General features: G+C 45.4%; 1 protein-coding gene across 13 annotated transcripts in view; it reads left to right on the top strand.

Annotated features, from left to right (window-relative positions):
• Positions 1–12,386, top strand: part of FGD3 (FYVE, RhoGEF and PH domain containing 3) — a 65,474-nt gene that overhangs the window by 27,749 nt on the left and 25,339 nt on the right. For 10 of the 13 annotated variants that reach the window (XM_070795131.1, XM_070795139.1, XM_070795130.1 and 7 more), the window contains 3 exons: positions 4,726–4,906; positions 5,046–5,136; positions 5,733–6,246. In XM_070795131.1, the coding sequence (XP_070651232.1) occupies positions 5,123–5,136; positions 5,733–6,246 (528 nt within the window). In that variant the 5' untranslated portion in view covers positions 4,726–4,906; positions 5,046–5,122. The other 3 variants (XM_070795133.1, XM_070795134.1, XM_070795135.1) reach the window with 3 other exon arrangements.

Raw genomic sequence — 12,386 nt, forward strand, 5'->3', positions numbered from 1 at the left:
GAAGTCCCATTGACCCCCACTGAATTTTGAAGCATATGGCACCCCAGTGTCTGTGTCCATGTCTGGGTTCTCAGCACACAGGATGGAGACCACAGACTGTACCAGCCAGAGCATTTCCTAGGCTGAGGCCCCAAGACAAGTATTGTGCTTCTGGATCCTAACTCTGGAGTGCAGGCACCTCTGGGTCATGGAACAGCTTTGCAGACATGCCATCGATTGTTGCATCTGGCAGGGCCTGCACAACCAGACCTTTGTCACTGCTGATAGAGCCTTGTAGGTTTCTGCAGCCTTATCCCCCAGCCTGCAACCTGCATGTAGGTGTGTGCAGCATAGCAGTTTCTTGTATTGCCCCATGGTGCTCTCAGTACTATTTGGATTACCTCCTTCACGTAACCAACCACCCCACTGAGCACTATCATCTCTCACGATTCTGGGACTGGTGGGGTGCATTCCAGTGGCCCTCATTCAGGGTTTCTCTGGGACTGTAGCCAGTCAGGGCTAGAACTGTTTCAAAGGCTTCCTCTCAGGCTCATATGTCTGATGGCTGCTGATAGCTGTCATCTGGGGCCCCATGTTCAGGGGCTACTAAGCCATGTCAGTGACAAAGCTGCGGAGATGCCTGCCCACCTGGGGCCTCCAAGGTACCAGGTGACAGGCAGCAAGTGAGATGGGCATAGTGTTGATTTTAGTGGGAGCTCCTGCACTGTATCCGTAGTGGGGACGTCCAGCGTCAGGTGGAGCGGAATTGTGGCCCGTATGCAGGACTATCCCTGCCTGTCTCAGGCAGCTGCCAAGCAGTTTGGGGACTCCAGGGCAGGGACCACACCCCTCCTGCCACCCTATCCATTGGCTGCACAATGCACTCGGTAGTGGGGCACATTTAATTTCTCTGTACTTCTCCAGTCCCCACACCTCTCCTGGTCCCAGGTTTGGGGCCTTTGATACTGGCTGGTGGCAGCCTTGGGTGTCAGGGGCACTGGGCCCTGGGCTGAGTTCAGTAGCTGGGCTCTCTCAGCTCAGAGAGCTCGGGGCTTCAAAGAGAGAGGTGAGTGGCTGGGAAGACAGAAATGACAAATGCTCCTTGGCTCCTGCATGGTTTTACATCTTTGGCCTTGGGCATGTCAGAATGAGCCTGGAACCCAGTCCAGGGGGTTCAGAGCAGCATGTCTGGTAGACTCAGCTCCTGGGTGCTGATTCCCCTAGGCCACATGGTCAGGATCAGCTTTGGCATCCTTGTCTGAGACATGGAATGTCACCCACCTTGGTGACTACAACTGAGCAAGCATACAAAAGCGCTCAGCATGTCCCCAGACACATGGAGTATGTGTGTGTGTGTAATTGGATGTATGTTTATGTGTGTCTGTGTGTGCATGTGCATGTGTGTAAGTGTGTGTGTTTACATGTGTGTGTGTGGTGGGCACCCTTGCACGTGTGTGTCCTCGACCCTAACCCTCCCTCAGCCCTCCGCTCCTCTGAGCTGTGAGGAGGGGAGGCTATAACTGGACTGGCCTGTCCTGTGCTCACCTTGGCCTTAGAAAGGGAGACCAGCTGAGGCTGCGGGCTGTACCCTGCAGCTTCCTAGTCAGATTAGAGGGTGGTCTCAGCTCTTCTGCAACCAGAACCGCCCTCCACCAGGTACTCTGCTCCCTGGAGGGCATCTTTATGCCGAGCCCTGGGTTTCCCAGTCTGGCCAAGCCTTGATCAGCTGCCCTTGCACAAAAACCCTTGGAAGGTAAGATGGCCACACCTGAAGGACCTCCAGAGAAAGGGTACAATTCCTCTCCTTGATGGGGATCCAGGGAAGCCAGGCTGCTGCAGCCTCCCCAGGCTCTGGGCCTGCCACACCTCCTTACCACTGTTCTTTGCATAGTTCATTGTCCCTTCTGTAACAAGGAAAATGACACTGGTGAATGTTAGCAACTCACCAAGTCTGTGTAACTCAGAGGTATCACCTTCCCTGAAGTATAGTCAGCATACAATTAACTTCATGTTTAAGACGTACGATTGGATGTTCCAACATACACACACGTACACACACACATGTGATGAGCACATCTGTCAACTCTGCAAGGCTTCCTTGTGTTCCATTGTAACCCCCACACCGCACCTACCCCTCCATCCAGGCAACATCCTGGTCTGCTTTCTGGCATCACATGTTAGGGTACATTTCCTAGAATTCTATGTAAATGGAAAAACAAGTAGACACCTTTTTCTTTGTCTTTTTTTCACTTGAAATAATTTTTTCTAGATTCATCCTTATTATTGAGAAGTATTTCCTTTTCCCCTCAGTGATCCAAAGGCTTGTGTAGAATTGATATCAACTTTGGTCATTTTTTTTTCTCAAGTATTTTTCAAGCTCACTCCTTTTTTAACACTCCACATATGTATTCTGGTTACACACATATTATGCTGTTCATAGTTTTTCTGCATCTCACAATTCATTCTCTCTCTTTCATTTTAGAAAGCTTCTATAGTCTCTCCAAACTCACTAATTTTTCTTCTTTAATATCTAATCTGCCATCAGTCCCTTCCAGGGGGTTTTGATCTCACATCTTGTGGTTTCCATCTTTAGAAATTGGATATGCATCTTTTTTTATTTTCCATTGTCTCTGCTGACCTTTTGAATATACAGCAGGTACTGCTGCTGTCTTAAAGACCTTGTCTGCTAATTCTAGCATCTGTATCAGATATGGGTCAATTTCAATTCATTGACTTTTCCTCCTCACTGTGGGTTGTGTGTATCTGCCCTCTATGTCTGGTAATTTTTGGTTGGATTCCAGACACTGTAGATTTCACCTTATTAGATTCTGAATATGTCTGTGCTTCCATAATTGCTCTGGAGCATTGTTTAGCGATGCTATTAAGTTGCTTGTTAACAGAGGGACTTGCCTGTTAAAATTCGTCAGTGTCTGTTAGGTGGGACCTGAGTAGAGCTCACTGTGGGGCTAATTATGCACCCACACTGAGGCAAGACCCTTCCAAGTTAGCTAAGTCCCTGTGGGTACTGGGGTTTTCAGTCTGGCTGGTGGAAACAGGCTTACTCCCTGCCTTGTGTGAGCCTGAGTTGGCGTTCCCTCTGATCCTCTCTGGTAGTTCTCTCTCAAGTCTTGTAGTTCCCTTGCACACGCACTGAGCTATCCCGAGGGCCCCCGTCAGTCTCCGTGTTCCCTCACTGCAGATCTCTCTCTAGCCCTCTACCCTGTGACGTCCAGCTGCTTTGGTGTTCCTGGATGCCCAGGTCTGTCTCCTCACTCAGGGGTCGACCTGGGATCCCCTTCTCCAGGCAGAAAGTTGGGGTGACGGAGGGCTCACTGCACATGTTTCCACCTTCAGAAGCACTGCCCTTTGCTGCCTGCTGTAAGGTGTCTCTCAAACTGCTGTTTTGTGTGCTTTATCCATGATTTAGTTGTTTCAGGTGAGAGAGTAGCTCCAGTTTATTCAATCTTGACCAGAACCAGGAGGCCCTGAGGTGTGATTGCAGCAGGCTCAACCTGGCACCGGATGGCGGCATTAGACATGCCAAAGCTGAGTGTGTGGCCTGAATTCCATCTGGCATATTTTTACTGCTGTGTCATGTCTGATTTCTGGAAACTGGAGATTATCTTCTGTGCTATGAGAAGAATGCGGCAAAGCATGCATTTTCTGTTTAGAAATATTGATATTCCTCCCCATTAAGTTCTTGAGGAATGTGGCGGTAGCAATACTAAATGTGCACCCTGCACTGATTTTGGAGTCACTTGACTCAGAAGAAATCTGATTACACTGGGAGACAAGAGGGCAGGAGACCCACAGGGGCTGGATCTTTGCTTGGCTTCTGGGGCCTCACCAGCCCTCAAGGCCATGTGCGTGCAGAGGTGGGTCACACTTCTCTTCTGAGCACACTCTGCCAGGAGGCCCTTCTGTTGCATGGGTGGCCAAGGGTCAGGCTTCAGGACACCTTTTTGATTGTGTGTCTGGAGGGGAGGGGGACCTGTGCCTCCACTGATGGTTCTTTATTTTGTTTAGTGAGGGAGGAAGACCATGTGTGAAGAAGCCACTGACAGCAGTTGATTGCCTGTGACTGTGAGCACAAGGAGTGCATGTGTCTGGGAGGGCCTGCTGGGTCCCCTCAGTCATGATGGCACTGCACACTCGAAGGGACCCTTTCTCCCTGAGTCATGGCATGGCTGGGGACAAGCTCAATTCTGGCCCCAGTTTTAAGCCAGCCCTAGAGGCAATGGCAAGCCACTCCAGTACTCTTGCCTGGAAAATCCCATGGACGGAGGACCCTGGTAGGCTGCAGTCCATGGGGTCGCTACTAGTCGGACACGACTGAGCGACTTCACTTTCACTTTTCACTTTCATGCATTGGAGAAGGAAATGGCAACCCACTCCAGTGTTCTTGCCTGGAGAATCCCAGGGATGGGGGAGCCTGGTGGGCTGCCGTCTATGGGGTCGCACAGAGTCGGACACGACTGAAGCGACTTAGCAGTCGTAGCAGCAGCAGTAGAAGCTGCTACATGCCACGGCCGTTGTCGTACATGTTTCCCTGGGCTGGGGGCCAGGGAATCAGCCATGCTCCATCCACCCATAGGCCTCTACGACCTGCTCAGGGGTCCCCTGCACTGAGCGGTGGCCTGAAGCTGCCCTTTCATCTTCTCCCTGGAGAACTAGGTCTGTCACCCAGGTTGCTCTGTGCCAGTGGAGGACGTGGTTAACGTTCTCTTTTCACCTTTTTTTTTTCAGAACCTCGTGAACTGCTCCACTTCAAAACTGCTGGGCAAGAAAAAGATTTTCAGCAAATCCTGCCCCCCCTCAGTCTCGTGCAAGGCCTCGGCTGGCCAACCCAAAGGACCCAGAAAGCAGCTGGCAGGGAGCCTGGCACCTGCCCTTCACCTCAGTGCCCTGTGGAGTCTGCCAGCCTCAGGTAACCCACCTGTTGCCCAGGAATAAGTGGCTGCTGTTCCTGGTCCCTGACTCCTCTGCAGCTCCACTCTTCAAGTAGAAGATTTGGGGGGATCTCAGTCTCCTGCAGTCTAGTCTCACCTTTGACCCTCTCTGTGCAGGTCTGACACTTGACTGACTGACACTCGAAGGGGCGTTTCCTCCACAAGGTTTTCCAGAAGAGGCACCATGTGAGAGCATGAAACAGCCCCAGTGCGTAAACGCAGCAGCAGGAGGAATTTGGGACCAAGATCCAGGCTCCTCAGCCCCTGGGTCTCTGGAAAGTGTCAGGTCACCTGTCAGACAGAATATCTACAGTGATATTGAGGGAGGGTCCTGATGGGGATCCTGCCTCACCTCAGAGCTACCTTGAGGATAGTGTCACGGATGCCAGAGCAGGGTGCAGACCAGATCCACTGTGCCCAAGATGGCTACTGCTATTATTTTATGCGTTTATTTCTAATTCATCGAGGAGCAGGTAGCTTCATGATACAGGATTCATTCCTCCCTCTCCTGTCTTTTTCTTTCACCCTCTTTTTTCTTTCCTTTCTTCCTCCTTCCTTCCTTTGTCTCTTTTTCTCTTTCTTTCTCCCTCTCTCCCTCCCTCCATCCCTCTCTCTCTTCCTTCTTTCTTTATGAAGAGATTAATTTTTAAAACAAAATGCTTTGTATTTGCCATTGCCCGAAAACCAGCTGAGGGTGACAGGGGTGCTCAAGTGCAGCTGCATGTTGACTTTCTCCAGAGGGCCCTCCCTGGGGGCTGGTCCACAGCCCAGCTGGCATTGACTGCACTCATTTCTCCCTGACAGGAAGCCCCCAGCCAGCCCCTCACAGAGATCAGAGAACTCAGCTTTGAGGATGGAGCCAGGAAGGGGGTCCTCAACACCCTCGGCCCCCAGTGCCACCATGGAGGAGCCAGATGCTGGGCCTAATAACTCCTCCCTGGAGCAACCAAGCACAGACCCAGGGAAGCTCCCAGCGCTCCCTGTCGGGCCTGGAACTCACCACGGGGAGCTTGCCTCTGGGAGCCCTGGCAGCCAGGCCTCTGCTGGGGACATGAGCTCAGTGGGTGAGGCGAGCAGCTCTAAGATCCCTAACCGGGACAGCGGGATAGACAGCCCATCCTGCAGCGTGGTCAGCGAGCACTTCTGTGAGGACAGCGGCGAGGCGGGCCCAGGTACCATCATCAAAGGGCCACACCCGGGAACAGCCCTGGGCAGCAAGTCTCCACAGGAGGAGGCTGATAGCGATGCAGGCGAGGGGAGCAGTGAGGAGCCAGACCCTGAGAACAACCCTTCTAAGGTTGACATGGATCCAGCCAAGGTAGGTCACCTTCCTGTACCAGGTATCAGGGGCTGCAGGGCCCTCCTCTGAGGGTATTGGAGGTCCATAGGGCCATCACTTACTTACATCACTTACTGGTGCCAGTAGCAGGGTGCACACTCAAACACCACTCTCAAAGAAGCCCCCACAATGGGTTGGTGGGCAGGCCCGAGGGCAGGACCATGCAAGCAGGGGTCTCCCCAACACATCAGGCAATGATGTCTCTCCTAAGCTTCAGTTCCATGGCCACACAGTGTCCCAGTCTTAATGCAAACAGCGCTGCCACCAGCTCTGTTCACCAATGCTTGCTGCCTGCCTTGCAGAGCCCCCATGAAGAAGGCAGCGTGGTTATCATGTTGTTTTATGAATGGGAAAACACTAGTGTTGCACATGGGGTGTACAGAGGCAGGAAGGGAGCCCAGGCATGGGAGTAGAGCCCCATGCAGATGGCCCAGGGAAGCAGGTATGCTCATGCATGTGGCTCAGTGTTAGAGAAAGCTCATCTGTGTCCCTTTAGCATTTGGGGCTCTGGGCTCTGCACTGGGACTCATGGGGACATGGGAGTAAAGCTGATAGCCCTGGCTTAGAGGGACTGCATGTGCATGGGAGGAGAACAGCGTAGGTAAGCTGCAAGTGACTAGGTCTCAAGAGAAGCACAGGCGGCCTTTGGTTGGAGATGGTATTGACAAACATGGCTGCATCAAGAGGCAGGTTTGTGGGCAAACGGCAGCCACAGGCCTATGCTGTTGTAAGCCAAAGTCTCAGCAAGTGGGCTGGGGGCATATTTTAATCTAGGTTTTATTATTATTCAGAAATGACAAAGCCAACAAATCAGGAAATGACTTATGTGTAAAGACAGTTTATTACTCATAGCTCATGAAAAGAGGGGGTACATGATACCAAGGAGAACCAGAGAGAAACTCACCAGGGTGGGTCAGGAGACAGAGGGGTTGGAAATTGTGAGCAAGAATCTTTTTTAATCACTTAATGATTTTTTTTTAATTGAAGTATAGTTGATGTACAAGTACTATTTAAGTTACAGTAGAGTCTTGATTGTGATTTCTGATGAGATGGATGGGTGAGACAGAGTAAGCAGGCTTAAGATTGGCCAGTCTGAATAATTTCAGTGGGCTCTGTGTACAGGGGCTGTCCCTGGATACCTCACACCTGGTCCTGTGTGATTCAGAAAAGATGGTTGGATGTGGGCTCTGGATGGGTTGGTTTGCACTTGAAAGACACTTTTTGTCTTGCTGGTGAATTCTTTATATCTCTAGGAATTAGTGTATCCTGGGAGGGACAGTATCTCCAGGGTCAGCAAGGCCCCAAAACTTTGGTATTAAGATAATATTGGTCTTGTAGAATGAGTTAGGCAGTGTTCCTCATTCTTTGAATTTTTTGGAAAAATTTGAGAACAATTGGTGTTAATTTCCCAGTGAAACCATCTGGTCCTGGGCTTTTCTTTGTTGGGAAGTTTCTTTATTGTTTATTTAACCTCCTTATTTGTTATTGGTCTGTGCATATTTTCTATTTCTTCATGATTCAGTCTTGGTAGATTGTGTTTCTAGGAATTTATCTATGTCTTCTTCTAGTTTATTCAACTGTTGGCATTTAATTGTCCATCTCTATGATTGTATTCTGTGGTATCGGTTGTAATGTTTCCTCTTTCATTTTATTTATTTGATTTCTATCTCATTTTTTTGGTTTGTCAATTTTGTTCATCTTTTCAAAAAACAATTCTTAGTTTTGTTGTTTTTTTTTTTTTTAGCGTATTTCTACTCTCTGTTCCGTTTATCTCTGCTCTAATCTGTTAGTTACTTCCTTCTGACTCCCTTGAGTTTAGTGTGTTATTTTTCTAATCTTGAGGTACAAAGTTAGGTTGTTGATTTGAGATCTTTCCTCCTTATACACGCATGCATTTACAGCTATAAATGCCCCTCTTAGCACTGCTTTTCCCACATTCCATAAGCTTTGATATGTTGTGTTTTCATTTTCATTTGTCTCAAGCTATTTTCTAATTTCCTTTGCAACTTCTTTGACTGTTGTTTAAGAGTGTACTATCTAATTTCCAGAAATCTGTGGATTTTCCAGGTTTTCCTGTGCTATTGATTTCTAGTTTCATTCTGGTGTGATTGGAAAAGATAAATCATATGATTTCAATCTTCTTCAATTTGTTAATATTTGTTTTGTGGCCTAACACATGGTCTGATCTTGAGGGTTTCCATGTGCACTTGAGAAGAATGTATGTTCTGCCATTATTAGATGGAGCACTCTACATATGTCTGTTAGGTTCATTCGGACACTGTTGTTCAAATCCCTTGCTTCTTTATTGATATTTTGCATGTCCTATCCAGTATTGAAAGTACTGAAGTCTCCTACTGCTATTTTGTTGTAATCAGCTTCTTTCTTCTAATCTGTCGAAGTTTGCTTCATATATTTAGGTGTTATAAGGTAAAGAACCTGCCTACAATGCAGGAGACCCAGGTTGGATTCCTGGTTTGGGAAGATCCCCTGGAGGAGGAAATGGCAACCCACTCCAGTATTCTTGCCTGGAGAATCCCATGGACAGAGGAGCCTGGTAGCCTACAGTCTACGGGGTTACAAGAGTCGGACATGACTCAGCAAGTAAACCACCCCCACCATGAGGTTTAATGCATATTTATAATTTTTCTATCTTCTTGGTGAATTGATCCTTTTATCATTATATAATGTCTTTGTATTGTGTAAGGTTTTTTATTTAAAGTCCATTTTGTCTGATGTAAGTAGGCCACTCCTGATCTATTTGTTGACCATTTCCATGAAATATCTTTTTACATCTTTCAGCCTATGTATATCCTTAAGTCTAAAGTGAGTTTCTTCTGTGTGTTTAGTCACTCAGTTATGTTTGATTCTTTGTGACTCCATGGACTGTAGCCTGCCAGGTTCCTCTGTCCATGGAATTTTCCAGGCAAGAATATTGGAGTGGGTTGCCATTTCCTCCTCCAGATCTTCCCAACCCAGGGATCAAGCTCTCCTCTCCTGCATCTGCTGCTTTGGCAGGTTGATTCTTTACTACTGAGCCACCTTGGAAGCCCGAGTTTCTTGTGGGTAGCATATAACTGAATGCTATTTTTTTTTAAATCTGTTCAACCAATCCATATGTCTTGATTGGGGAGTTTAAATTATTTTACATTTAAAGAAATTACTGATATGGAAGAACTCACTATTGCCTTTTTCATTGTTTTCTATATGGTTTGTAACTTTTTTGTCCGTCTCTTACTGCTTTCCTCTTTTAAGTTTAACTGACTTTTTTGTAATAATATGCCTTGATTCCTTTCTCATTGCCCCTTGTGTATATTCTATATATTTTTTCTATTGCAATTACATAAAATATTTAAAGTTATAGCATTGTATTTTAAGCTGGTAAAAACTTACTTCAATGGTAAACAAAAACTCTGCTTTACAGCTGTCCTTACCAGATGATCTATATGTTATCACAAATGACATGTTTATATGTCCAGTATGCCCTTTCACATAGATTTAGAGTTTTTAAAAGTTTTTGTCCTTTTTGTGTTATTTTGTACCAAAAATTATGATAGTATAGGTTATTATATCATATTTGTTCATGCATTTACTTTTATTGAAGAACTTTATATTCTTGTATAACTTCATGTTGCTATCTACCATCTTTTCACAACTTAAAGGACTTCCTTCAGCATTTCTTGTATAGCAAGTCTAGTGATAATGAACTCTTTATCTTTTGCTTATTTGGGAAAGTCTTTATTCTTCACTTTTGAAGAACCACTTTGTTGAATAAGGTATTCTTGCTTCACAGTTTTGTTTTTTTTTTTTTCATCTTTAGCACTTTAAATATGATATCCCACTGCCCCCCTCCCCCACCTTTTTTAATAATAGGTCCCACTGTGGTTCTTTGGGTTTGTCCTAGTTGGAGTTCCATGAGATTCTTGAATTTGTATCCATTTCATTTGGGAGACATTTTCAGCCAAAAATTCATCAAGTAAACTCTCTGCTCTTTTTACTCTCTTCTTCTGGGACTCCCATAATGCATATATGGTCAATTTGATAGTATTCCATAAACTTCTTAGGCTCTCTTTGCTTTTCTTCATTGTTTTTCTTTTTGTTTCTCTGACTTTCAAATGACCTAGATTGAATTTTTTAGTCTAGTTATTGAAATGTTCAGCTCTAGAATTTCTGTTTGGGTCTTTTTTATAGTTTCTATCTCTTTAATGATATTTTCATTTAGTTCATGCATCACTTTCCCAATTTCACTTAGTTGTCTATTTGTGTTCCTTTTTTTTTTTTTTTAGCTCATTGAGCATCTATATGACAGGTATTTAATATTTTTTTATAGGCAGCTCATAGATCTATGCTTCTTTAGGGTTGGTTTCTGGAATTTTATTTTGTTCCTTTAATCACACCACGTTTCCCTATTTCTTTGTAATATTTTGCTGGAATTTGGGCATCTGAAAAACAACCACCTCTCCAGTCTTCACATGCTGGCTTTGTGCAGGGAAAAATCTTAGCCAGTCAGGCTAGAAGTTCTAAAACTTAGTAAACTTTGTCTGATCTCTTGCTCCTCTGGCATCTGCCTGCAGACCATCAGCTCTAACATGCTTCTTGCCTCAGTTTTCAGTGTCTTTGAAACTCTGGCACTGGTCATGATAGCATTCCAAGTCTGGCAAGACAAAAACCATCCCTCAGGAAACTTCCAGAAGAGACAGAACACTGGGTGTACAGCTCACTCCTTTGTTTTCATCCTGAGGGAGGAGCATCATGGGGAGGGGGAGTTCCTCCCAGTTGTGCCATCCTATTTTGCTTGGGGGAGGAACGTAAAAGGGTGTTCCAAACACCAGTTTTCATTCGCTGCTTGATAGAATCTCTTCTTAGTTTTAAAATGGCTTGGAAGCCATAGTTTCTCAGCTGTCCTGAGATTTCACAGAGGTATTCTTGTTTGCATGTTGTTAACTCCATGTCTATGTAGGAGAAGGAGGGCGTGGAGCTTTCTTTTTTGTAAATTTATTTTCTTGAAGCATAGCTGATTTTCAATGTTATGTTAATTTTTACTGTATAGTAAAGTCATTCAGTTATGCATTTATATATAAGTATATATATACACACACACATTCTTTTTAATATGTTTTCCATTATGGTTTATCACAGGCTATTGGATATAGTTCCCTACACACCAGAACCTTGTTGTTTATCCATTCTATATATAGTAGTTTGCATTTGCTAATCCCAAACTCCCAGTTCATCGCTCCTACACCTCACTCTTCTCCTTGGCAATCACAAGGCTGTTCACTAATTCTGTGAGTCTGTTTTGTTTCATAGATAAGTTCATTTGTGTCGTATTTTATATTCCACATATAAGCGATATCCCTGGAGGAGGGCATGGCAACCCACTCCGGTGTTCTTGCCTGGAGAATCCTCATGGACAGTGGCCCTGGTGGGTCATAAGGCTGCAAAGAGTCGGACACGACTGAGCAACTAAGCACATAAGTGATATCGCATAGCCTTTCTCTGTCCGACTTACTTCACTTAGTATGATAATATCTAGCCCATGTTGCTGCAAATGGCATTATGTCACTCTTTTTAATGGTTGAGCAGTATTCCCTTGTATATATGCGCCACATCTTCTTTATTCATTTATCTGTTGATGAACATTTAGGTTGTTTCTGTGTCTTGGCTATTTTAAACAGTGCTGCAATAAACACTGGGGTACATGTACCTTTTTTAATTATAGTTTTCTCTGGGCATATGCCCAGGAGTGGGATTATAAGATCATATGGCAACTCTATTTTAGTTTTTTGAGAAATCTCCATATTGGCTACATCAATTTATATCCCCACCAATAGTATAGGAGAGTTCCCTTTTCTCCACACTCTCTCTAATATTCTTATTTGTAGACTTTTTAATGACTGATGACCACTCTGACCAGTGTGAGGTGATACCCTCATTATAGTTTTGATTTGTTTTTCTGTAACAATTAATGATGTTGAGCATCTTTTCATGTGTCTATTGGGTGGGCTTGTAGCTTTGATTTGCCATCTTGATGATGTCATTCCACAGTATATTTTGATGTGGCTATTGTAGCTGTTCTGCAGTCAAAGCCCTGGGAGGATAGAGTTTTCTCTTGGCTGCAG

Source organism: Bos indicus, chromosome 8 (assembly GCF_029378745.1).
Source record: "Bos indicus isolate NIAB-ARS_2022 breed Sahiwal x Tharparkar chromosome 8, NIAB-ARS_B.indTharparkar_mat_pri_1.0, whole genome shotgun sequence".
NCBI classification, from domain to species: domain Eukaryota; kingdom Metazoa; phylum Chordata; class Mammalia; order Artiodactyla; family Bovidae; genus Bos; species Bos indicus.